The following is a 24,520-nucleotide window of genomic DNA, read 5'->3' as shown; positions in this document are numbered from 1 at the left end:
AAAGAGTAGATACACAGCATTTAGCGTCAAACTTTCACTATCCAAGGAGGCAAAGGCTTGGTGCTGCCTGTCAAGCAGGTTTCAAGCAGCTTGCGAGACTCATTTGGGAAAGACAGGAGTCAACCAAAGATGTCAGGCACGGGCTCGAACGCAGGAATACAGAAGGAGGCACAAGCCCACTGAAAGCATGAATTCTACCTGTGTTGCTGACAAGCAGTGCTTTGAAAGCTGGATTTGCACCCTTACCTGCCAGGACCACGACTTCTGCTTCGGAAGGCTCCCTGGCACTGCTCTGCAGTTGGCATTTGGCCACAGGGGATGGTTTGCCCAGGCAGAAGCAGGAACGCCAACCGCCAGCTGCTGACTCTGCCCTCTTACTGGGAGAACTCATTCTGCAGAGAAAACAGAGCATGCTGTCAGTCGTGGTGCAGGGTGAGGGAAGAGCTGCACCGAGCCCTTGATGACAGTTGCCCATTCCTGGCACTGCCTGCTTTCTGCTGAAACACAGCTTAGAAACGCGCTCTGTTTCAAACAGCAGAGGACGCTTCCATTCCTACAGCTCAGCCCTCAAGTCCTGCTGGCTACATTCCTCTCAACCATGTCAATCAAGATGCAGACCATGTGAGTAAAGTCTCCACAGCAGAACAGGACAGGAGCTGGCAGGCGTAACTGCTTTCTGAGGAATGGTGCAGCCATAAGGGAAGCTCAAAAGCATCTCTGACTCTTACGTTAACACCTCCTCGGCCTCAGCTCACTGCCATCTTTAATTTGTAGTGCCTGCAAGTCTGACCAACAGCTCTGCTTACAGGAGAAGCACAATTGGTTTCAGGTGTGTGGCCCTGAAATCTGGAAAACCCCAGTGTTTCCAGGTACAGCCAACACAGACCAGGATAGACGTCAGTGTGGCTTTCTGCATCTCGTGACTGCCTGCCCAACCAGGAAGGAAATGCACCCTTGTGTGGCTCCACTGAGCCCGTAGGGCAACTGTGTGTAAGCTGAGTCCTTGGAGATGTAACGGACAAAAAGTAAACCAATAAAAATCACCCAAATAATGATGATGGGGGCTGGAAAGGGAATTCCTCTTTCTTTATCTTTCAGATGGAAAATCAATGATTGCATCCAAGTTCCTTAGTACAGCTGCGGGGCCTTCCTCCGCTTGTATCTTGCTGCTCTGTGTTGCAACAGGAGAGCTGCTCTGACCTCTCCTCTCAGCCTGTGCCTCCTGCACGGTGAGCAGCTTTGTGGATGGAGACACCCACACAGACTTGGGCCCTGCCAGAGAACTGTGCCCTGCAAGGGAAAAACACAGGTGAGACGGAGGAGGAAGCAGCAGCACAGCCATCCCAGTTCTGCATATCTCTCAGAATTGCTCATCCAAGCCACTGGAAGAAGAGGAGCTCAAAATAACCGTGTGCTCAGTGGTATACTCGTGGCAAAGGACACAGCCACAATTAAGAGCAACTCACTGTATCGAAAAAGGCAAACAAAAAGCGTAGAAAAACTAGGGGGCAGGGATCTCAGAAAGCTTCACAGCCACACTTCAATCAAGCTTCACCTGCTTGCAAAACATCTTAAGAGCAGTGATGGTTTTCTCTATGTAAGTTAGATCTATGGGGCAGGAGCTGCTGTGTGGCTGATGTGGGTCTTTGTTTTTCAATTTTTTTCAATGTTAATTTATGGTTTGCAGTCTTTCTGTTTTCTATTTGAGGTTGAATTGGACGGTGATGACAAGGGTCCGTTGGGGCCAGTGTGTGTCCCAGGTGCTGCCTGGCCCCAGCCTCCTCAGCTGCCCCATGGGCTCTTCTATTGCTGCCGGCGGGTTGGCCTCTTCTTTGATGGTGCTGAGGCCTGTGAGTCGCCGGCCTTCCTCTTCGGGGCTCGCTGGGTCCCCTCAGGTGGGCTGGTGCCAGAGGGCCCTGCCACAGGCTCTCCTGGCTCCTCCTGAGGCGCTGCCTGCTCTGTGGTGACAGTTGCAGGGTTGCCTGTACACACGTTCCAAAGGGGGTATCAGTAAAGTTGGCACCTGTCCCGTGCTTCTTCCATTGTCTTTGCTCAGTAGTGGAAGCATTGTAAAGTTGCTGGGTGGACAGGCATCACGTAGCCTGAGACTCAGCATGTCTTGCAGCAAGTGGATGGGACGGTTGTGCTGTGTGTGTTATTCCATGGATGTCTTAGCCCTGCTCACTGACCTGCTCTTTCTCTCTCCTCTCCTCACCCTCCGCCCACTGCCTCGGTGCAGCTTTTGCTCTCATTCCATCTGAGCAAAGCGACAAGGAACTGCTGCAGATAGCTTGAAGTGATCTCATTGCCAGGTACGTGCCACATTTTGTCCCCGCACATGGTTTTGCCGCAGGGTATGCGAGGGTAGTTCTGACGAATTGTACCCATACTGTGCTGTGTGAATACAGAAAACAGAAATGTGTTTCCGTTCTGTTCCAGCATGTCACAGCTGCTGTGATGGGCGTCGCGTGCATGGCCGGGGAGGAGAGTGGGGCTCCCCAGGACAGAAGATCTCCAGCGGAGCCCTACCAAGTTACGGAGGTGATGCCTCTGCATGCTGGTGAGTGAGGTTCTAAAGCGGGGTGGGCAGGGCTGGGGCAGCGAGTGCCCCCTGCTCCACACCAGGAACCCTTGTCACGGGCAGACTGTGCCAGGGGAGCGAGCCCAGGGCCGGAGAGGGCAGAGCTCCTTCTGCTCCCGCCTGCCTTTGGCCCCTCTATAGCACTGCTCTCTCTCCTTGCTCAGATGCTGAATTGCTGCCTCTGTCTGATGTGGAACAGGAGGCAGTGGACTTCATCCAAGCCAACACCATCAGCATGGAAATGGTAAGAGCAGCCATCTCCATCGTGGCTATACCTGCATCTCCAGACGGTCCCTCTGGCTCTGCCTTCAGGCTGCAGGAGGGCTGATGGCCGGGCAGAGCTGCTGCTGTCCTGCAGCTGTCCTGTGCTGCTCCACACCCCGCAACGCCTGGTCCCCCTGGCCATGGCTGTCCCCACTCACACTCCTCGGTCTCTGTGTGCTTGCCAGGATCTGGTGCAGAAGCTGCAGTTCCTCAATTCCATTTGTATACTGTGCAGCATGGCTGGACAGACGAGCCTCACACTGAGCCATGATATCTTCTGCTTGCTGAAAAATCAGTGCAAGAAGATTGAGGTGAGGGGACATGGCACCCAGGTAGCTGCACCCTGTGAGAAGGACAGGACAGGGGGAGAGGGAGGCAGGGAAATGATGCACAGACACCCAAGTGCCCCAGATGGGACTCCAGGTGCTGCTGAGAGCTCAGCAGTGGAGGTGGACAGCATGAACCAGTGTGCCAGTGTTTGTCAAGGGCCACTGGGGCGACTCAGGCCCTAGCGGCCGGTGGCAGGTTTGCTGTTGCTGGGTGCTGGCAGCTGCCAGGTGCCATCCTGATTGTGCTTTGCAGGTTCTGTTGCGTGAGGAGCCCATGGAGCAGCTGAGCACCGGCCTGAGATACTGCTGCATGAACACCATTGCTGCCTTGAGGTACCTGCCCAGCCCCTGCTTTTGCCAGCACATCCCCCAGGCACCATCCTGGTGGCCCTGATGCAGCTCCCCACTAAGTCTTGGCCCTCGCCCCAAAGCTGGTGACATCAGGACTGTCCTCTGACCCAGAGCAGCCCCGTAGGGGAGGAGGCACCTCCTGGCAGGGCTCCCCATCCCTCTCAGGGAGCCTTGCCCAGGGGAGGACCTGTTCCAGTCCTGCCTCAGCACCCAGGCACCGCTCCTAGCATCAGTGTCTCTCTAATTGCAGCACAGTTAATGCAGTTACAGAGGAAGAAATACTCCATCTCTTCAAGGTGTGCTGCAGCATCGTCTTCTATCTTCCTCCAGCCAGGGCCTTGAACATTTCCCTCTACAACCAGGTATGTACTGGGCAATCTACTGTTGACCCCATGCCTCTGGGCTGCCGCTTGCATTACTTGTGTCCAGAGATCTATCAAGATGTTTGTGGGACAAGGTAGCAGCCTTGCTTGCCCTCACCCCTCTCACTCTTGCCTTGGGCTTGGCAAACACCCTGTGTTGTAGCCTGCTCTGAGTGCAGCAGCCTTGCAGGGTGCCCCTGTGCACAGATCTGTGGGTATCCTTCCTTGGCTGCCAGAGGGGTTCACAGCAGTCTACTGGGTATGAAAGGGAACCCTGAAAGACTTCCACAACCCACTGTTCTCTTTACAGACCCTGGAAGCTATGGACGACATGCTGCAGATTGTGCTAGATGTCTGTCCCATTGCCAGTGTCAAGAGTCGGCTGCAGGGAATCTTGGAGGTCTGTCTATTGTGAAGTTCTGCCCCCACAGCTCCCTTCTAGTAGTTTATCCCACTCCATGGAAACGGCACTGGCAGTAGTTGGAGCCAGCAAGGGACCCTGGCGGCAGTAGCCCCATGATGGGCTTGGCTTAAGCTCAGGGGAAGCCTGGATGGATGCTGTGATTCCAGCTAGGAGCTCAGCAGACCTGCAGTGGGCATCAGCAGCTCCCAGGCTAACCAGCAGCTCCTCTCCTCACAGGTGCTGCTGCCTTTCAGCATCTCCAAGACACAGGCTGTGTGTGAGAGGGCTTTGGGGCGCATCTGGAAGCTTAGTGGCTTCATGACCAGCAGTTTCTGGCAGCAGGTAAGGAGACATGAAAATTGTGTACCTGTGAGAAAAGCTGCGGCTCAGGTGTGAACCCTCAGAATGCTTTTGACATGAAGGGAGGGTCTTTATCCTTCCTTTTGCCTGTGCTCATCCTGCTCCAGATGCTATTCTCTCATTCTGTTTAACGTGCCTTCCCTCCTTTTTTCCTTCTTACTGCAGCCCCTTGGAAAAAACCTTGCCCCTTCTCAGAGGACAGACATTGCCCTTGTAACCCTGGAGAAGATCATTGGGGACTATGGTTTTGATGAGAAGAAGTGGGCTGAGACTATGCTGGATGTGCTTCGGAGAAACCCTGGCACCTGGCTGATGGATGTAAGCAGAGTGAGGCAACCCTGCCCGCCACAGCTCTTGGGAACTGAAGCCATTTGAAGGCAGCAATGAGCTGTGGGAAGGGCAGTAATAACACAGCCTGGGAGGCAAATGGCTGCAGTCCAGTGGCAGCAGCAGTCTCCCTGTGTTCTCACAACAGGTGCCAGAGATTCTGGGATTCATCCACGCCAACCTGAAGATCCAGAGCACATCAGTTCAGCAGATCCTGCTCTCAGTGCTGGATATGCTGACCGTCCAGTTTCCCAGGGATGTGCTGAGGAGTGTGTTGACCGACCTCCCACAGAATGACAGGTATCAGCCCAGACAGCCCCACACATTTGTTCCATGTGAAGAGCAGGGCTCAGAAATGGTCTGGCTGCCAGAGCCAAGGAAAGCTGCAGGACATCCCAAGGAGCAGGCCCTCCATCCCACTGTGCTTTCCAGTGCTGGTGGGCAGCTCAGGGCTGCAGCAGCCAATACCAACCATGGCAGCCCAGAGCCCCCCATCAGGCTCCTGCCTGAGCCATGGTGCTGTGGCTAAGGCAGCCCTGCTGACGCAGCATTGCTCTCTGTTTATAGCACTACCCTGGACATACTGAAGAGTGTGCTGACCCTGCTGGAAGCATCCAAGCGGATCTGGGATGAGCTCAGCAGTGTTCTACAGGACCAACAGCTGTGTGAGATATTGAGCATCAGCACAGAGGAGTTGGGCCTCCTTCGCTTGACTGTGAGTTACTGGACAATGCACCGTGCTCTCCTACAGAGCACTGGTAGCTCAGGCTGGGCTGTGTCTCCCTAGTGCCCTGCCTTGAGCTGCCAGAGCAGCCAGGAGCTGCAGGGTGCAGGATGTCCTGCTGCCTCTGCCTGCCTCTCACTGCTGTGTTGGTTTCAGGCGATGCCTCCCACTGAAGAGCTGGTGAAGGAGCTGTGTAAGCCAGCACTGCTCCAGAAGCTTCTGAATGTGGAAAGCCTGCCAGTGCTCTGGCTGGTGCTCAGACGTCTCGTGCTGCTGTCTGATAGACCTGAGACGGTGAGCAGGACCTTGTCAAACGAAGGCCTCATGTTGACAGCCTGGCGCTGGGGCAATGGGCAACACTGTGCCTTGGCATCTGTCCTCCTGATGGAAAGGAAATTGTGTGTTTTGTACAGGCAATTGAAATCCGGGCCCTGCTTCCAGGCGTCATGGAGAACCTGCTGTTTGCCAACACAGCCATTACTGTGAAGGTGCTGAATATCTTCAGGAATGCAGTGCACCATCTGGGGAAGAGGCATGCCAGTCCGTTTGCTCTGGAGCTGGCTGAGAAGATCCTGCCTCTTTTTAATCACGTAAGTCTGTTGTGGGAGGCTGAGCTCTGCGGGTGGGTGCTTGACAGGAGTGTCTTCTCCTTTCTTTCCTTCTCTGGGCTCTCAGGAATGACATGTCCTGTGGGCTCTGTAGCACTGCTGGCCGTGTCCCTGCTAGTGCAGCTTGGTTGTTCTTGGTGATGTCAGGCCCCTGTGCTGGGGCTCAGCCTACACTCATGCTCACCATGGGCAGTGAGAGTGTGCTGCTGAGGTCTGAGGTCCTCCTGTTCTCCCTCAGGCATCATCTGAAGTGCGAGAAGGTTCCATCCGCCTCTTCATGGATGTGATGGATGCTGTGCTGTGGTCTCAGAAGGGAAGCATGAAGAAGATCGTGCGCAGGGCCCTGCACCCTCTGCTCTTTCACATGAGTGACGAGACCCTGAGCGTAGCACAGGTACGAATTTCAGAGCTGAGCAGTGTGCAGGCAGTGGTGTGCTGACAGTTCAGCTGTGATGTGCAATTGAGAGCAAGTTCAGCAAGCATTCAGACACTGGGATGTGTGTCTGTGTGTGTGGTGCCATGTCCCTGCATCTGTTGTTCTGCAGGCATCTGGGGAAGCCCTTGTGTCCTGTGCAAAGTTCCTGAAGTGGAAGGAGCTCAAGCAGCAGACCCAGCAGAAGAACGCAGTGGGGAATCATGAAGTGTTTGGTGAGGACAATCTCACAGCCCCCACCTTTTTGCTGGGGGAAAGGGGATGCTGGAGGAGGGGTTGCAGCAGCAGCTGTGGCTGCTCTGCAAGCCCCATGCTCTTGTTCTCTTCTTCAGCTGCAGCAGGACAGAAAGGGAGTGGAAGGGTACCTGCAGCAGAGCCTGCCATACCTGGAGGATTCTCAGGCCTCCTTGCGATGCGAGGCTGTCAGATTCATTGGTGAGCCCAACCCCTGCGTCCCTCTTTGGGCCCTGCCCTGGCAGGAAGGCACAGCCCTGAAGCCCCCAGGTACAGCCTGCCCGTGCCGGTAGCCACAGTGGGTGCCTTGCTCAGGTCCCCCCTCAGGTGCCGTCCCTGCCTGCAGCATGGAAGGGGAAGCAGCTGGGCTGGCGGGGTTGGGGTCTGAGCTTCTGGCAGCATGTTGGGGAGTGGGTGTCTGACAGAGCTCTTTCCCTAGGGCTGATTGGGAAGCACGCCAGGGAGCAGAGTGAGGAGATGCTGAATGAACTCTGCAGTGGTGAGTGAGGGCAGTGCTGTGTGTGTTGGGGCTGGGGGCAGAGCTGGGCAGCATGCAGGTGTGCTTTGCCCTGCTGCAAGGAAATGCTGCAGGGGCAGAGGAGCATTCATGGCAGTCCTGAGCAGTGTCTTCCACTGACCCGTCAGTCTCCCGTGCTCCTCCTGGCCAGGAAAAGCAAGGAGTGGGGCTGGCAAGGCCCAGAGTGGAAGCTGGTGGCTCTCTGTAGACTGGGGGTCCCATCTCTGCTCTGTTTCCTTCTGTTGCAGCCCTTCAGCCTTTGGAAGATGACCCCCATCTGACAGTCTGTTCTATGGCATCTGAGACCATCCAGAAGCTGAGACACCAAAGGCAGAAGGCGGCACCAGCACGGAGAAGGCTCCCAGCACTTTTCCGCTGGTCCTGCATAGCCTTCTGAGGGATAATTCTTGTTCATTAACGTTGCTAGGACACCTGTACAGCAACGTTGCTGGGACATGTGTTCCTGTCACGCAAGACAGACCCCCTGAACAACAGCGGGAGCCTTGGAGCACAGACATCTTGGAAGAAAGAACAGGAACCAAGCTGGTTAGAACTGGGTCTGTAGTTAGCGATTAATTAAATTGAAAAGCACAATTGAAAGCCTTTGGAAGGAAGATCTGGAGAATATGACCACTAGAGAGCAGCACGTATGCACACAGATGCAGAACTGATCATAATTACACTGACTAAATTGTAACTCCTCATATGAGTTCTTGGAACTTAAACAAGCAAGCAGAAAAGTTGTGGTTTATTCTAGCTTTTGCAAAGCCGGAATGCTGGGCAGCAAAGCTCCTGCTTGCTTATAGTGCTGTGTGCCTGGACATAAGTGTCATGTGGAAAAAGACAAAGAAACACATTTTCTTTGCCTATGTCTTGGAGAGCCAGGAATCCGGAATTCAAGATCTTTGCTTTTGAGTTTGCAATTCAAAACCGGATTAGAAAGGATTCTGCAAACTTTCTTTGATGACATTAGACTCTTCATTAACAACAATACTGTTTCTAATACTACTAATAACAGCAACACAACAACAAAATAATGGAAGATGAAGGAAGACATGGGGACAAGAGTCACTGGAGGAAATTTCTCCTTTGAACTGAATTGGTGTTAGTGTCCCCGTGCACAAGAACCAAGGAGAGAGCAAGCATGTTTTGTACTCTTCAGAATGCAGTGTGGTTCATCTTATTGTCATCCAGATGAGACCGGGATTTCACTGCATTGTTGGAAATGGGAAAACAGTGCCAAAGTTGCATGTTTTGAAGCGGAAAAATAGTAATTTTAAAAACCCACAGCAATAGAGTAGAGAAGATCACCAGCAAAGCCTGTATCACTTGACCTCAGAGTAAAAGCAACAGTCAACCAAAGAAGCGGATGCTGATCCATTTCATGCACTTTTGTAAGGATGTGAAAGCGAGCAGACTTACCTGAAGGTGGTGTAACGTTAGTGGTAAACATCACCAAGCTCCCTCCAAAAGTGGACTTGACCTTTTGTCTCTGCGACCATCTACGTACAGAGGGAGCTACTGGAGAGCTGTGCTCGGATCCTTCAGTTTTCATGTCTCTTACCATCTCTCTTCCAGGAGATCTTGCGAAGAAAGGCTTTTCCTGTGAGGATGAAACACAGATAGGAAATGTTACATCTAGTTTTGCTGTGGGAGTTTACCTCTGTGTGTGACGCATTCATTCTTCTGACAGCTGCTAACACTCAGTTTATTAATAAAAATCATACCTTTATTACTTTGTGCCTTGCAGATTAATCTGAATGTAAGAAAATCGGGTTGACTTTGTTTGCTTCGCTCAACACTGGCCACATCAAGATAACAAAGGACATTGTTTTCAAGAATAATTGCAGCTATCTTCCAGTTGGCTTGTGCTTCTGTGTTTCTGAGAAACACCATCTAGCAATTTCTTTTTCTTCTTTTTTTGCACGAGTCCTGGATGCTGGTGTGTGTTGTGCTCTGTTGTTTGCTGACCAGCAGGTGAGAGGACTGTGTTTTGTGTTGGGTGTTGAGTTTTGTCTATCTCAGGGGCCATCCAATTGGATCCATCCTCTTTTTGCAGTGTTTAGGGACAGTTAATTTGCTGTTGCCTGGAGCTATGTGTGAAGTGCAGGACTAGAAGCTGTGATCGCTGAATCTCCTTGGATGAGCCCCAGCTCAGGTTCTCTCACACCAACCAAGAACATTTTTGCCAGCCCTGTTGTATTGCTGCAGCTCAGTGACCCCGTGTGACAATCTTCCCATGGAGTGCCGAAGACGGAGGTGGGAGCCTCCTTGCTGAGATCTGCTAGCAAAGCCCTGAGCGGCTCTAAGGTCGGAGCCTGTTGGGTCGGTAACACTGTGTCATGGTTTTGTGCTGTTGCTGTCCATATTCCACATCATAACATCACATGCAGTATGAATCATTAATTGAGGGTATAAATAGTGGAATCATGTACAAAGGAAAAAGGGTTAAAGAGAAAGTAACTTTTTGTTTATAACTGAACAATACGGATTGCTAAGGGAACGTTATATGGTATTAAAGGTGTTTGAATGGGACAAACTGTTCTGATGGTATAAGAAAGTGTAACTGAGGGTATGTGGAAGTGTAATAGAGGGTATGTGGAATTGTGATCGAGGGTATGTGGAAGTGTGGAAGGAGGAAGGCTGAGGGACCTGGTCTAGGTCCTGCTATCCTGGAAAGGCAGCCTGGGGATCTGGCAGTGTGTGTGCCAAGTGGCTCTGTGTGCCTATGGGTGTGTACTGAAGGGCACCCAGAACTGCCACTTCCCCTTGGGACATAGGCTTGGAGCATCAGTTGCTATGTTACTCTCTGAGAAGAGGATTCAGGCCCCAAGTCTTGCGTCCAGCTTGGTGATTTGGATTGACTCAGGGGCAGCAGTGGATGATCTGCAGCCCTGCAGCTGAGTGCATGAGGCTGATTGTGATCTCTGCTCTGCCATGTACCTACAGCAAATCCCAAGAGCACACAAAGATTGGGTCTGTACCCTGGCCTTCATCCCTGGCTGCCCCATGTTGTTGAGTGCGTACCAAGGAGGCGTGATCAAAGTCTGGAACATGGATAACTTCGGCCCAGTTGGGGAGATCAAAGGGCAGCCCCATCAACGCCATCTGCACCAACTCCAAGCACATCTTCACTGCCTCCAGGTGAGCCTCGGGCTTGGTGCTCCCCAGATCCTGCAGGAGGTGAGAGTGCCCTGTGTTGACTTGTCATCCCTGGGCCTGGGTGGGTTTGCACTGAGTGGGGCCAGGAGCCTGGAGGGCGAAGAGGGCAGAGGGGATCTTGCAGCTTTCTGGTCCCTCAGTGCCTTCCTCTCACCTTGCTGTCTTAGTCTGTCCCCTGCCCGCTCTCTGGGATATCCCCATGCAGGGTCCCCTCTTCCCTGGCGCTGAGCATCCCCTGCTGTTCTTGGGGAGCATTTTGGCAGCAAGACTCTGAAATCCACTCTCTTTTGTTTGTGCAGCAGCCGGAGCTGCGCATCTGACCTGGCTCACCCTGAGCTTCCCTGCAGAGATCTCTGAATCCCAACTGCAACGTCTGCTGACCCTCTGCTCTTCCCTGGGTACCCACTTTGCTCTGCAGTGGGGTGGGGAAGGGCTGCAGATGGGTGAGGATGGAGATGGTTGTGCCAGGAGCGGAGTGTGGACGGGTTGGACCCTCGTGATCCTGCACGACTCCCCCACGGCTGCACACCTGAAGGACAATCCTACAGAGAACGATGGTGCATGGCTGGAGCCCTTCAGAAGGCTGAAGGCTCAGCCCAGGAGTTTCAATGAGGACGCAGCCTCTCCAGCTGCCCTGCTCATGTTTCTCTGCTCAGGGGGCCGACGAGGCCCTGGTCTCACACTGGAGCTTTCTTCTACCTCTCCTGTGGTCCCTTGGAGCATCCCCTGCTCCATCCTGCCCTGCCCCGCGCTGGGCTCGTGGGGGAATGTGGGAATACAAGAAAAGCTGTTCAGAGCAGCAGCTGTGGAGCCAGATCAACAGCCTGAGAACCAAGGACACCTCTGGAAGGAGAAGAAGGGACTCACGGCTCTGATTGGATATGTTAGAAAAAAAAAAACTTGTGAAGGTTTATAATGGATGTGAGAACTTGTAATAAAGGATTTGGATCATTCACATCTGAGTCCGTGCTTCAAATGCTGCAGGGGAATGGCTGCGTTGAGCCCTGGGAGTGGTATTCTCTCCTTATGCGCTCTCACTTCCCTTTGGTCACTGAAGAAACGACTTTTGAACTCGGACTTAAGGATTTCTCTGCATGATCCCATTGGTGCTGAACTCGGATCTCAGAGGAGCTCCAGGATGTGCCCCATAAAGCACAGACCAATTTCTTTTTGCTTTCTGCAGCCCTGTTTGTTTCGTGTCACCAGTCCTTGTTCAAACCACTGCAGGGTGGGAATTTCTGCACACCTTGAAACAGGAGCATCTCTATTGACTTGATGGAGTCTGTCTTTTATCATTCTGGGGATGGGGGGGGGAAGAAGAAAATGCAGTTTCCATGGCCTGGTGGAGGGCACGATGGCATGCGCAGGGTCACCCTGCCATGGACAGGATGGTGGCTGCTCCTGGGTCACAGCTGAGCCCCGTGCTGTGGGGCTGGGCAGGATGGATCACAGGACCCATGGTTGCCCTGTGACGCACAGCACTTTTACAAAGTAAAAGAATCAATTTCCTTAAATATTGAGCATCCATACGTAAATTGCAGCCTAGTGGAATCTTTTCCTATCCAAACAGAATTCTTTATTTCTGTTACATAAGAAAAGCAAATAATTTTTTATCGGTCGACTTTGAAATTCAGGCAAGTGTTCACTTGAAGTGTTATGAAGTGTCAGCTTTTCTAGAGCATTTACTTTTCATGCTCTTAATTTCTCATTATCTCGCCTTATTCTCTTGCCACGTCAGTGTTTTCATTCGATGGCTTCCATGTGACAAGAGCTCTTGCTGTGTGAGCGATACAAATGTAGCTTTAAAAGTGGTACAACTTGCTATTAAGGCAGCTCCCCTCCGGAATTCCTTAAAGCTGCAGTGAGACAAGGGACACAAGAGAAACTTTGCTATGCACAGCAGGCTGAGCCCTCCTGCAGTCCCAGCTATGGAGTGCTCTGCAAAATCTGTCTCTTTTTGCTCCTGATGTGCAGAGGTTTGATCTGCTTTTGCACCAGCAAGAGAGAAGTGGCACCTCACACTTATATTTCTGAATATTCTTGCTGCATTCAGTGGGATGTAAGCAATAAATAAATAAACAAAATAAAAATATTATTGCTTTGGTTCTCAAAAAAAAAAAAAAAGAACTGCCCAGCTTAATTTTGCTCCAGATCCTTCACTGCTTTGTTGCCTTTCACTGGACAAGATTTAGGGCCTCAATATCTTTCTTATAGTGAGGGGTCCAAAACAGAACACTGATAAACAGACCGGTACTGTGATCAATAGAACTTGAGGAAGAAATTCATCTTTCATGAGGAGCTCCTCTTTGAACAGCACCAGGAACTAAGACAGGTGTTTGATTATTTCCTGCTATGAGGCAAAGATGGATCAGCAGATACAGCTGGAATCTATCTATCTCCTCCCCACTTTATTCCCCACCTTCAATTCTTTTTGGAAAGGAAATGCTGCAAATCTGGACTTATTTGGGAAATCCCCGTGCACACAATGAAGTGAGAAAGCACCGTGCACATGAACAAGGCAAGATCCTGGATCAAGCTTTCAGTGGAAGGGAAATGCCTGAAAGGATTGAGCAAAGTCCTGGCGAAAAATACCTGGGGTTCCTGTTGGTGGGAAGCTGAACATGAGCCAGCAGTGTGCTCTCACAGCACAGAAAGTTAACCATATCCTGGGCTGCATCAAAAGAAGCACGGCCAGCAGGGCAAAGGAGGCGATCCTGCCCCTCTACTCTGTGCTGATGAGGCCTCATCTGGAGTACTGCATCCAGATGCAGAGTCCTCAGTACAGGAGAGACATGGACCTGTTGGAGCATGTACAGGTCACTGATACATGCCATAGAACTGATTCAAGGGCTGGAACACCTCTCCTATGAGGACAGGCTGAAAGAGCTGGGGCTGTTCAGCCTGGAGTACAAAAGGCTCCACGGTGACCTGAGAGCAGCCATGAAATCCTTAACAGGGGAAAGTAGAAAGAAATACAAATAAAAGAGATTTCCATTAGGATATTTAGCAACACAGTCAGTAAGGGAAGTCAGTAAGGCACAGATGATTTGCTACATACTACCAGAAGAAGAAATAAATATTACAATTCAATGGTAAATTCAGTTGTATTCACTTTTACTTCTTCATAGACTAAGATCTGAATACATAGAAAACCAAGAGAAAATTTATTACAGGGATTATAGCTCTTTCATTAAAAATGTCTGAAACTTAATAAAGAAAGTCAGCCAGGGATGGATTTATTGACCATATCAAATATGACCCCTGACTTCAATTCTTTGTGTTGCTTTTTACAAGGAAATGTTCTCTTGGCAGTGGGGTCAGCATATTTGGTGTTGAAAGATGCTGTAGAGCAAGGACTGACTCCACTCAGACATCAGGATGCCCAGGACAAGTAGGGTTCCCAAAAGGGGAAACTACAAGCTGCCATCAACATCTCAAAGTAAAATCTCTTGGAGAAGGCAGGTTTGTGCAGAGCCAGAAAGATCATGAGGCTGCAAACACTTTCAAGGCATATTATGGTAAAAGCGAAGTTCTCCAGCACATGTAGATACCAGGAGGAGAGAGAAGGGGGTCCATGCACTGTCACTGTCTTTCCTCTGATATTCTATATAGTTCCATAGCAAATTAAATTCTTTGGCAGGTGAATTGCTGTAATAACAGAAGTAAAATAATAAAAAAAGCCATCGCCTGGGCACAATGAGGCACACTGAGAAACAGTGAAGGGACAAGAAGGAGAGACCTCAGCTTCCTCTGTTGTGGGTCTTCAAAGTGCACCTGCAGCAGTCAGCTATTTTCCCTTATTATTTGGCTCTTTTCAAGATTTTCTTTGTGATACTGTTTTTATTTTTTTATTATTTTTATTTTTCTGTTTCCTAAGAGTCTCTACATGTTGTAGGTACTTCCCTCATCCAAAATTTCCTTTCTTCTTACGATAAAAGAATACAGATTATTCCCTCAATAATGGGAAAGGACAAATAGAAGCTGCTTCACCCCATCTGAGGTCAGGCTGTTTCCACACATAGGAAAATTGCAGGTAAGTGGAGGGGATTTTATCTAAGTGTAGGAACCAGGGGTGAAAATGTTGATTTTCTCCTCTATGAGAAGGGCAGAGCCAGCCATGCACACCCACAGAGTTCAGAGCTTTTCATTGCTTCTTCATTTTTAAGTAAAATCATAGGGAAACTGTCAGACAATCAATGTGCAGAAGTGGTACAATCTCTTGAAAAGCCACTTACAGATCTGCAAAACTTGCAAATAACAATTTTCTGTTTATCCAATTGTTTTCCCATCTCCAGATAAGACCCCGTGCTCTGATCCATTTTTTGTGCGTGCATCAACAGATTTACAAAAAGAAACAAGTCAGCAACTGGCAATTTATTCAAGGTGTTGAAAGTATCAGACAGTTGGTAGATTAGAAAGCAAACTGATTCCTCCAGAATTTCTTGGGGGACTCTCAGGAAATGGGATCCAGTAGGAGCTGGTCTGAAGTGGGGACTACTCCATTTCTAAGGAACTGTACATCAATGAGGAACTAGTTCAATGCTTTCTCAATCAAAGAAAAACCTGACTTCAGTACACGTCTGACCAAATGCCCAAGCTGTACAAACCTAAGTCAAGGTGTGAATGCAACTCTCTGAAAGGAAATTTTGTCATTTATTTCATTTATTTCATTAGTAAACATGGAAGTTTGGTGGCCCTTCCAGGCAGGGGGGCTGGAGCTTCATGATCCTTGGGGTCCCTTCCAACCCGGGTCATTCTGTGATTCTGTGATTCATTTCTCTGCATTGACAAGACTATCTTCCTTGTGTAAGCAGAAAGAAGAGCTGCTGGAGAGGAGCTCTGCTGAGAGGGACCTGGGCGTCCTGGTGGACGACAGATTGACCATGAGCCAGCAGTGTGCCCTTGTAGCCAAAAAAGCCAGGGGTGGGTAAAAGATCTAACACACATCTCTATGATGGGGGTGGCCCAGTCACAAGCAGTGCTGCGCTCAGTTGTTCTGCTTGCCTGCTCCTCGAGGAGTTAGGAGAAATCTATGCCTGTTGCGTGTTCGAGTGCGTGTGCAATGCCATGTGGAGGGCTTATCACAATAAAGATTGGCGGATTTGCTGCGTAGACCGGTCAGAACTCAGATCTGCGTTGTGCTTCCTGCGGCACCAAACGCCCAACAGTGGCAGTTCATAGTATTGGCCAGCAGGTGGCAGCAGAGACCACGGAAAGGATGTCTGCGGGACAGACCCTGGGGATCCGTTCTCTTTTGATTATAGGGGAAATATATTGAAAGCTTCAGATTTCATTAATCTTTGTGGGAATCATATAATGTGCAACTCAGATCTACCTCTTCGTGCAGTGACTGCCTGTAAATTTGCTAGAGCCTGATATAATATGGCCTTGTGCTTTCCACTAACTCACCTTCATTTCATTTTCATTAAATTTGCTTGGTAGTCAGATTTTGGTGTGTGGATATTTTAAAACAATCTAACTGACATTGGCAAAAAATTAAAAATAATAAAAAAATGCACGACAGCATCAATTGTATCAATTTTTATAGATAAGATAAAGAAGAGCAGTTTCCCTTAGTTTTCTGTGCCTCTTTACTTTCTTACCCTCTCCCCTTGTGTGAGAAACTCTCAAAGTCAAAGATTTCTAGTTAGGCAAAGATGGCAGCGATAGCAGCAGTGCTTATTCATTACTGCAATACTGCGTGCACATCCCCTGTTGGCAAGGGAGAAACTGCACACCAGTCAGTGACATTAATTCTGTTCTATGCCCTAAACCCAATGCAGGTGATGCTCTCATGGCTCTCATTGGTTGAGCATCACAGGCTCACACACTCCTCCAGACTGTTGCTAGGATTCATTTCCATAGAAGGTCAGTTACCAACCTCTTGTTTTTAGGTCTGCCTTGTACTTTTCTGCGGACAGAGAAGGGCAATGTTTCCAACAGTCAGTACATTCATTCTGTGCTGTGCTGGGCTCTACCCACCCTGCGTATTTATCTTGTGCTTGTCTCAATTCTACCCATGTCAGAATGCCCCCAGTCTGAACTTAACTCTGTTCAGCAACTTTCTTGGTGGAAAAACTACTTATACAGCTGTTTTACAAGAGGGTTATACATTCAGTTAGGGCCTACACTATGTACTGAAAATACTGGAAACTTCCACTGCAAAAACACAATCTACCTCTCCCATCTGTGCAGCCTTGCAGACCCAGAGCACGCCAGGTTATTTCTGCTTTCATAGCATTTGCATGCTGTAGGGTGAGCAAAAGGTTCTGCTGCTTGATTCTTCTGCAAGAGCTGCCTACCGGCAAATGGTTGCAGGGATGGAGGATGTGACAGAAAGCATTTGTCTCCACAAGAGCAGAGTTACATTCAGTGCAGAGTGTGAGAGTCAGGTTGGTGTGGAAAAGCACTGACACGCTGGGGATGATGCAGTGCTCACATGTCTAACACTCACAGACATTACTGTCAGAAGGATGGTGCTGTGTTGTGCTTCTACCTTTGGCAGCCCCTGGAGAAATGCTGTGGCACACAGAACACCTTTGTATTGCACTGACTGCTGCCATGCAGCATGGATTTAACACACCAAATCCAGAGGAGCATGACTGCATCTAACTGCCAAGGCATCAAAGAGTATCAAAAGGCTTTGAAAGGTATCACAAAGCGACAGCCAGGAAGACTGGGATTATCATGAGCAGCAACCTGGATGCTAGAGATTATTTGCTGCCATACAAAATGGTAGAGATCTTGCTGCTGACATCCCAAAGCCATGCAAAATGGGAACCCAGAGCTCTGCCTGCACGAACCCCACAGCCATAGCATTGCAAGCTGATCTGCCCTGCTGTTTGTTGCATTCATCCCAATCCCTGTGAATGAAGACTCGGAATGCAGCCAAGGCGATGATTGAGCATGAGAGTGACTTTATTCAATAAAAGACAGGAGGGCTTGAGAGGTCAAGGGTGAAGATGGGACTCCTCTTGTCAAGATGAGAGTGGCTCAGAGCTGGTGCTGCTGCCTGGTGCCTGGGACTGGCAGCCTGACTCTAAGTCCCCATCTAAGATGCTCAGCTTCACCTCACTGATGCTGCCCTGCTCCTGCATGGTGGTGCTGCTGTTGGGGCACTCGGGCTGTGCTTGGGATGGGCAGCACTGCAAAGGCGCTGGGTCACAATCCAGGCAGGTGACTGTGGTGTCTGGCAGGCTCAGGTCAGGAGCTTCAGCAGAGCCAGGAGATATGAGAGCATGAACGTGGATGAGCCCCTTGTGTCCATCACTGTTACCATGTGGAAGGCTGTCATCCGAATTGCAGCGATTTGTGCTTAATAAGAACTCTCCATTGATGGAAACACACTGCACATCACTACTTGGTTTGGATCTTTGGGGTTGACAAGGGCTCGAATTATCTAGGAAGGCACAGAAACACAAGGGTTAGTGTCAAACGTTTGCAAGTTGAATCATGCAAGAGGTTGCTGATACTTGGTAATAGAGTGGCGGCAGGACGAAGCAAATAAGCTTGAAGCAACAGAGCCACTGTCTTGAAAGTGATCCTCGTGCAGATCCATAAGTTTTGACTCTGCCTGGACTTCATATGGGGCAGTATGACATCACAAAGGGGTGATATGATGTCACAAATGGGCATTATGACATCACAAATAAGCATTATGATGTCACAAAGGGGCACTATAATGTCAAAAAGGGGCATTATGACATCACAAATAAGCATTATGACGTCACAAAGGGTATTATGACATCACAAAGGGGCATCGTGACGTCACAAAGGATCATTATGACGTCACAAAGAGGCATTATGACATCACAAAGGGGCATCGTGATGTCAGAAAGGAGCATTATGACATCACAAAGGGCATTATGACATCACAAAGAAGCATTATGACGTCACAAAGGGGCATTATGACATCACAAAGGGGTGTTACCATCACCCTGCGCCCAACTCCTCTCTCCCTCCTATTGGCTCCCTCTCCCACCAATCCCCGATCTCCCCTCCCCTTAGGCATTGAATTCTCTTCTCACTACCTCCTCCCAGTCCTCCCCTAGGAACAGAAACCATTCAGATTCTACAGCAAACTACAGCATCTGCACTGCAAGAGCTCACTGAACCACCTGCAACAGTGAAACATGGTTTTGGAGAGTGGGTTTGAAAACACACCTTTAGACAGCTGTCTCCCTGTAGCCAAAAGGAAACCAAGCAGCAAAAGAAGAGTCCAGCCTGAAACATGCCCATGCTACTAGCCCAGGTTTTTCACAGTCAATGCAGAATCCATCCTGTTCATGAGGTGACAAATGACCAGTGGGTCTCCCCTTGCTCCACCCCTTCTCCTTCAAAGCCAGAAAAAGAAAGAAAAAACAAGCTTCTGTACAGCTGCCGTTATTTCTGACAGCGAGTGTAATCACAGAATCATAGAATGGCCCGGGTTGGAAGGGACCTCAAGGATCATGAAGATCAATCACCTCCCTGTCCCTGCTGGCCATCCCCTCTTCTGATGGAGCCCAGGGGACCATTTGCTCTCTGAGCTGCAAGAGCACGCTGATGGCTCACGTTCTGTTTTTCATCCACCAGGACCCCCAGGTCCTTCTCTGCGGGGCTTCTCTTAAGGACTGCTCCTCCCAGGCTGTACAGATGCCTGGGATTCCTCCAGCCCAAGTGCAAAACCTTGCACTTTGCTGTGTTCAACCTCATTAGATTCACCTAGGCCAACCTCTCGGTTGAGCTCCCTCTGAATGGCATCCCTTCCTTCCACTGCGTCAGCCGCACCACTCAGCAAACAGCAGAAGGTGCACTCCATTGCATCATTGGTGTCTCTGATAACCATGTAAAAAAGCACTGGTCCCAAGACAGACTCCTGGATGACACCACTTGTTATCGGCCTCCACCTGGACATAGAACCATGAATCACCACCCTCTGTCTGTGGCCTTTCAACCAATCCCTTATCCACCAGGTGGTCCACCTGTCAAATCCACATCCCTCCAGTTTAGAGATAAGGATGTGGTGGAGGGCAATGTCAAAGATCTTGCTCAAGTCCAGGTCAATGACATCTGTTACCTTCCTTTTGTCCACAAATGCCGTCACTCCATCATAGAAGAGCACCAGATTGGTTAGGCATGGCCTTCCCCTGCTAAAGCCACGCTGCCTGTCTTGGATCACATGCTCATTTCTTATGTGATCAAGCATGTCTTTGAGGCAGATCTGTTCTTCACCATCTACATCAGTTACACATTTGAATCAAATAATCGGTGTTGCTGTCACCAAGAAAACCTCTTTGTCTTCTACTCCTGCTGCACTTCTGTGCTTTCACCAGAAGCAAAGGAAGAGACCACCTCCTAGATCCAAATTTTAAGAAACCAACACCCAATAGGTGTCATCTGAAGTAAAATAGCAGAGAAATTAAGATGACTCTTTTGCATCCAGCTTGGATCACTCCCTCACTCAGGCACACCACCATCAGATGAAGGAGATGCTGCCTTCAGCTTAGAGACTGTATGGGAAATCACAGTTTGAAACTCTGATTAATCAGCTGAGGCAAGTGTTGGGTCAGCTGCGGGAGCACAGGTGAGAGTAATCTAGCTGTGCTCCCAGAAGGGGTGGACCTCGACTGCACCTCTTCTGAGACCTCACCTCATTTAAAGGCTGACCACCACTAAGGCAGAATCTCTTGGAGACTGCTCCCCAGTTGAGACTGCCTCAGCTTTCTGGTCAAAACATCGACATTGGTGAGTTTTCCTTTGCTAACAACCTTTGACTATTTACCACCATCTTGGTTAACATCTTTTTACTAGCCACCCTTACAGAGACCATAAGGGCTTGGGCTTCCAAACTCTCAGCAAGCATTTGGATCAGACAGCTTCCTGCTGGGGAGCCCCCTGCATCACTGCTGCCTCCGTTCATACTGGACCTGCAGATGCTTCAGAGCTCATTAGCATGGACTTCCTTCCTCCCCTCAGCAGCTGCTCCTGCACTCACCTTCATTCCTACTCAGATACCGGCCGCTTCCAGCACCAGCTGACCTGCAAGACACAGAAAGGAAAGGTGGGAGTCATGCAAACGCACAAGCCCAAGGCTGTGTCACCACCACACATGGCAGCCTCGGGAAGTCAGCTGAAACTACAGCCTTTGTCAGAATGGAAACAGGCACCGTCAATTAAGTGTGACCTCTGAACTCATTGCCACCATCAGAAATAGGCACTGAAATCGCTCACTTCACTGCAGCTGGTTAACTCCAAATTCTTTTGCTTTTGGGAAAATGCGGACACGGAATTGAAGGACACCAGAAAAACGACATCTACTTCATTGTAGGTGGTTAAGCTTGGAAGCAGGACTTGAGCAAGAAATGCTTCTCAGCTCCTTGAAAGGCACTAATCCTGACCTCTGCCACAGGTGGCTGAGTGACACAAAAGTTGAGCTGCCCATTCAGAAGCACATGGAGCAGGCCATGGAGCGGTTACATACCAACACATGAACAGGCACTTTCCCATTGGAAGTGAAATCCCTTCTCCCTGCCATGCCATGCCCACACCGCTCCTCAGGGCTGCACTGACAGCACAGACAGAATTGAAACATCTGTTGTCATCATTGTGGTTTTTCACAGACCCAGACAATGAGATACTGGGTTGCTGTGTGGGTTCCCAGGCGGCACTGCCATTTCCAAGCCATTGCTTCCTAGGGGCACAGAAAGGAAAACGCCTGAACAAAATTTCACCCAGAGATTGCTATTTTACCATTCTTCCATGCAAAACAGGAGGACAGTACAGCGGATTTGTGCAGCTGCATCAACACCCTGGGTGCTAAAGGAATGCAAAGACAGAAATATCAAAACTACAAGGAGGGAAGCTATGTTTAGTAATATCTTTTCTCATTTACAACAGGCAGTTGGCACTACTAAAGGAAAATCCCAGGCCTCAGGTTCTGACAGTGCGACAATCTGGCACGGACTCAGATGTGAGTGATCCAAATGGTTTATTCCAGGTTCTAATACCACTTCTGTGAATTCACACGTTTTCTCTCTTAACTTTCCCACAGCCTTCACATGTCCACAGAACATCCCACAAACTCTCCTTTACGGCGCACGTAGGCACTCATCCCACCAGAGCCATCAGTCATTCCTAGCCATGTGCTTCTCCTCCAGTCACGGACAGTATCACACGGCCATCATGCATCTTAAATGACTTAGTTTTTCTGTTCTTTCTGGAGGTGTCCTTGGTTCCTAGCCTTACCTTCTCATGCCGCTCATCTTGCTCTGCAGCTCCTGCTCTGAAGAGTCTTCTTATGTTCCCACATGACAGGAAGAAAATGAAGACACAACCCCTGCCACCAAGGTCAGCTCTGCAGCACACGTTACCTGAGGAGCACTTGGCTACTCATGCAAACTGCACAGTGCCAGGAAGATTGTTACATGTTGCACTTCTTCTTCTCCTGGCTCAGAAATTAAATTTTCTACCTAGAAAATGGAAAACAAACAAACAAGCAAACAAAAAACAACAACAACAAAAAACACCTCACCTGACATAAAGGAGACATGATTGTTACTATGGAATTCCGGAGGGCAAGGTATTTGCCCTCTCTATGAAGAAGCTGACTGCAAAGGACTAAGAACAGCCACGATCACGTTGAGAACTTGCGGGTAAAATTCGGGACTGAACCAATAATGGGCTTCTGGAGGTGAGGGTCTGCTCCAGGCCGCCTGGTCAAGGGAGCCTGTTGATGGGCCCTGCTTACTGCAGCTACCAGAAGCACCGCGCTCACTGACTCTCAACTTGCTGGGGGATTCCAGTCAGGCTGGGAAATCAGCATGGCTGGCTGCAAGCTGTCTGAGAGACTGCTGGAGTGCACTGACAATAACTTTGTGGGCCAAGCATTAAGCACACCAAGCAGAAGGGAAGCATTACTGGACATGCTGCACAGCAGGGGTTAAGACTGGAGGTGGTCAGGGCTGTAGTGACCATGCCCTCCTAGAGTTCCTCATCTCAAGGAATGCGAGCCTGGCAAAAAGCAAAGTCAGGACCCTGAGCTTCAGGAGAGTCAGCTGCAGGCTGTTCAAAGAATTCTTGGACGAGAGACACTGGAAAACTGTTCTTAGGGGCAAAGGGTTCAAACATCCCTTTGTGTGCACCTGTGTGCAGCCCAACTCCTCAGCACAGCCCTGTGCAAGCACACATTTGTGCCACCGCATCCACGCACTATGTGCTCACACACACTCACACAACCACATCCCTTAGTGCAGCCCTGTGCGCACACACACTCACACATGTGTAACCCCTTCCTTTCACTCCCAAAGTGCACGCACACACCGGTACCACAATGTCCTTGTGCAGCTCCAACACTCTGCACACCCCTGTGCACGTACATATATGTGCATGCTCGTCCTTGCACACACACCCACAGACCTACACACACCTGAGCAACACCACTGGTTTGTACACTCATGGACACAAATGTGTGTACAACACCATCCATGCACAAATACACACACACACACACATGGATCCCCACTGCTTTGCACAATGCTGTGCACACTCACGTGTGTCATGCACTGATTTCCCATCCAGTCCTCGAGGGGTCACTTACTTAGGACAGGAGTGCAGGGGAGGAGCCAGAAGCTGTTTGCATTCCCTGCTGTCTGCTGGGCAGCTTTGCTGGAGATGCTTGAGTTGCTTTGCTTTTCCTTGGGAGGTGGGAAGGAGCTTTGAATTTGAGGCACATCCCGTGCCAGAGCATCCCGATGGCACAAGGGGGATCAGGGCCCCTCTATTGGTTACCTCGGTGGCTTGCAGCAACTGGAACTTTTTGCCTATTGAGAAAGCTAAAAAGTGTGAGTTCCTCCTGACCCATATCAACAAAAATCTCAAGCATAAAAAAGAGACGTCTTCGTATTCAAGCAAATGACAACAGTAAGACCATGCATGTTGTTTTGTTGTATTTCCTCTGTAATCATGGGGAGGATATGAAGAAGTGGTATAATTCATCCACTTCTGCACTTCAGGCACAAGTTCCTTAGAATTGGAAGAGACCCTTAAAGGCCATCTAGCCCAGCTCCCCTGCAATAAAAAGGGACATTCACAGCTAGATCAGGTTGCTCACAGCCTGGTCATTAGTCATCCCAGAGGCAAAACACACACTGAATGATCTCTCCTTCAGTCATAAATCCTTGGAGACAACAGCATTGACACTGCATGTTACTGAAGCAGTAAAAGAAATTGCTCCTGTAACTCTCCTTGTGTTAAGTAAAATGATGATAAAAAGCAATGGAATGCTTTGGCAGGACACCAAAACCATCCTCCTTCCTTGATATCTGCTGCAATGGAACCTTCCCCTGGAAGAAAGCCTCTGATGACTTGTCACCCCAGAGAGGTCAGCTTTAGAAGCAGGACTGCTGCACAATAGAATGAACTGGGGCTCCTTAGCATCTCTTACATCCAGGAGGGGTGTGATCAGACCCACCTATCACCTTCAGGTGCGCTTTCTGACACCTTGTCTGACTTCACTGTCACTGTGCCAGCATCCTCAGGCTTAACCTGCTTCATTGTCAGTGTGCAGCAATTGCCAACGTTCTTGATGTCATTGTAATTGTTGGTGTAAAGGAGGTTGCCATTCAGGAACCATTCCACGTCCTCGTCATCATGGGACAGCTCGCAGGAGAAGACAGCAGAGCTCTCTTCTTCAATTTCTACATCCTGCAGGTGCTTCGTTACTTCTACATTGCGGGCTGTGGGGAAACAAGGTGAACTGTTACCACTGTTACTATAAATCATACTGGGATGTGGTAGAATGGTTGGACTAGATGATCTTTGTGTAATCATCTATGTGAAGATAATACATTTATAAAGTTAGCAGGAGAGAACGGCAGAAGTCAACC

The 24,520-nt window shown here is 49.6% G+C and overlaps 1 protein-coding gene and 1 long non-coding RNA gene across 4 annotated transcripts; both read left to right on the top strand.

Annotated features, from left to right (window-relative positions):
* Positions 1-2,435: 2,435 nt before the first annotated feature.
* LOC146754906 (uncharacterized) lies at positions 2,436-9,711 on the top strand. Of its 2 annotated transcripts, XR_014938507.1 has the most exons (18): positions 2,436-2,560; positions 2,746-2,825; positions 3,031-3,156; positions 3,428-3,507; positions 3,776-3,887; positions 4,198-4,287; positions 4,528-4,632; positions 4,816-4,968; positions 5,126-5,277; positions 5,545-5,692; positions 5,858-5,995; positions 6,115-6,291; positions 6,548-6,703; positions 6,855-6,957; positions 7,075-7,177; positions 7,416-7,475; positions 7,742-9,470; positions 9,553-9,711. XR_014938507.1 is itself a non-coding variant. In XM_085526524.1 (17 exons), exons 1-16 carry the CDS (start codon positions 2,458-2,460, stop codon positions 7,447-7,449), a joined length of 1,860 nt encoding a protein of 619 aa, XP_085382650.1. In that variant the 5' UTR covers positions 2,436-2,457; the 3' UTR covers positions 7,450-7,475; positions 7,742-9,711. The 2 variants fall into 2 exon arrangements, 1 of the variants encoding a protein (XP_085382650.1); XM_085526524.1 differs by having other exon boundaries at positions 7,742-9,711.
* Positions 9,712-9,719: 8 nt separating this feature from the next.
* LOC146754905 (uncharacterized) lies at positions 9,720-11,130 on the top strand. 2 transcript variants are annotated; one of them, XR_014938515.1, is made up of 3 exons: positions 9,720-9,803; positions 10,443-10,637; positions 10,958-11,130. It is a non-coding gene; the product is annotated as an uncharacterized LOC146754905 (long non-coding RNA). The 2 variants fall into 2 exon arrangements; XR_014938514.1 differs by having other exon boundaries at positions 10,955-11,130.
* The last annotated feature ends 13,390 nt before the right edge of the window (positions 11,131-24,520 follow it).

The sequence above is a fragment of the Coturnix japonica genome, chromosome 37, assembly GCF_054131305.1.
Source record: "Coturnix japonica strain WE chromosome 37, WE-NBRP24, whole genome shotgun sequence".
NCBI classification, from domain to species: domain Eukaryota; kingdom Metazoa; phylum Chordata; class Aves; order Galliformes; family Phasianidae; genus Coturnix; species Coturnix japonica.
The sequence above is the reverse complement of the archived record's forward strand: the minus strand, read 5'-3'. Positions and strand labels throughout refer to the sequence as shown.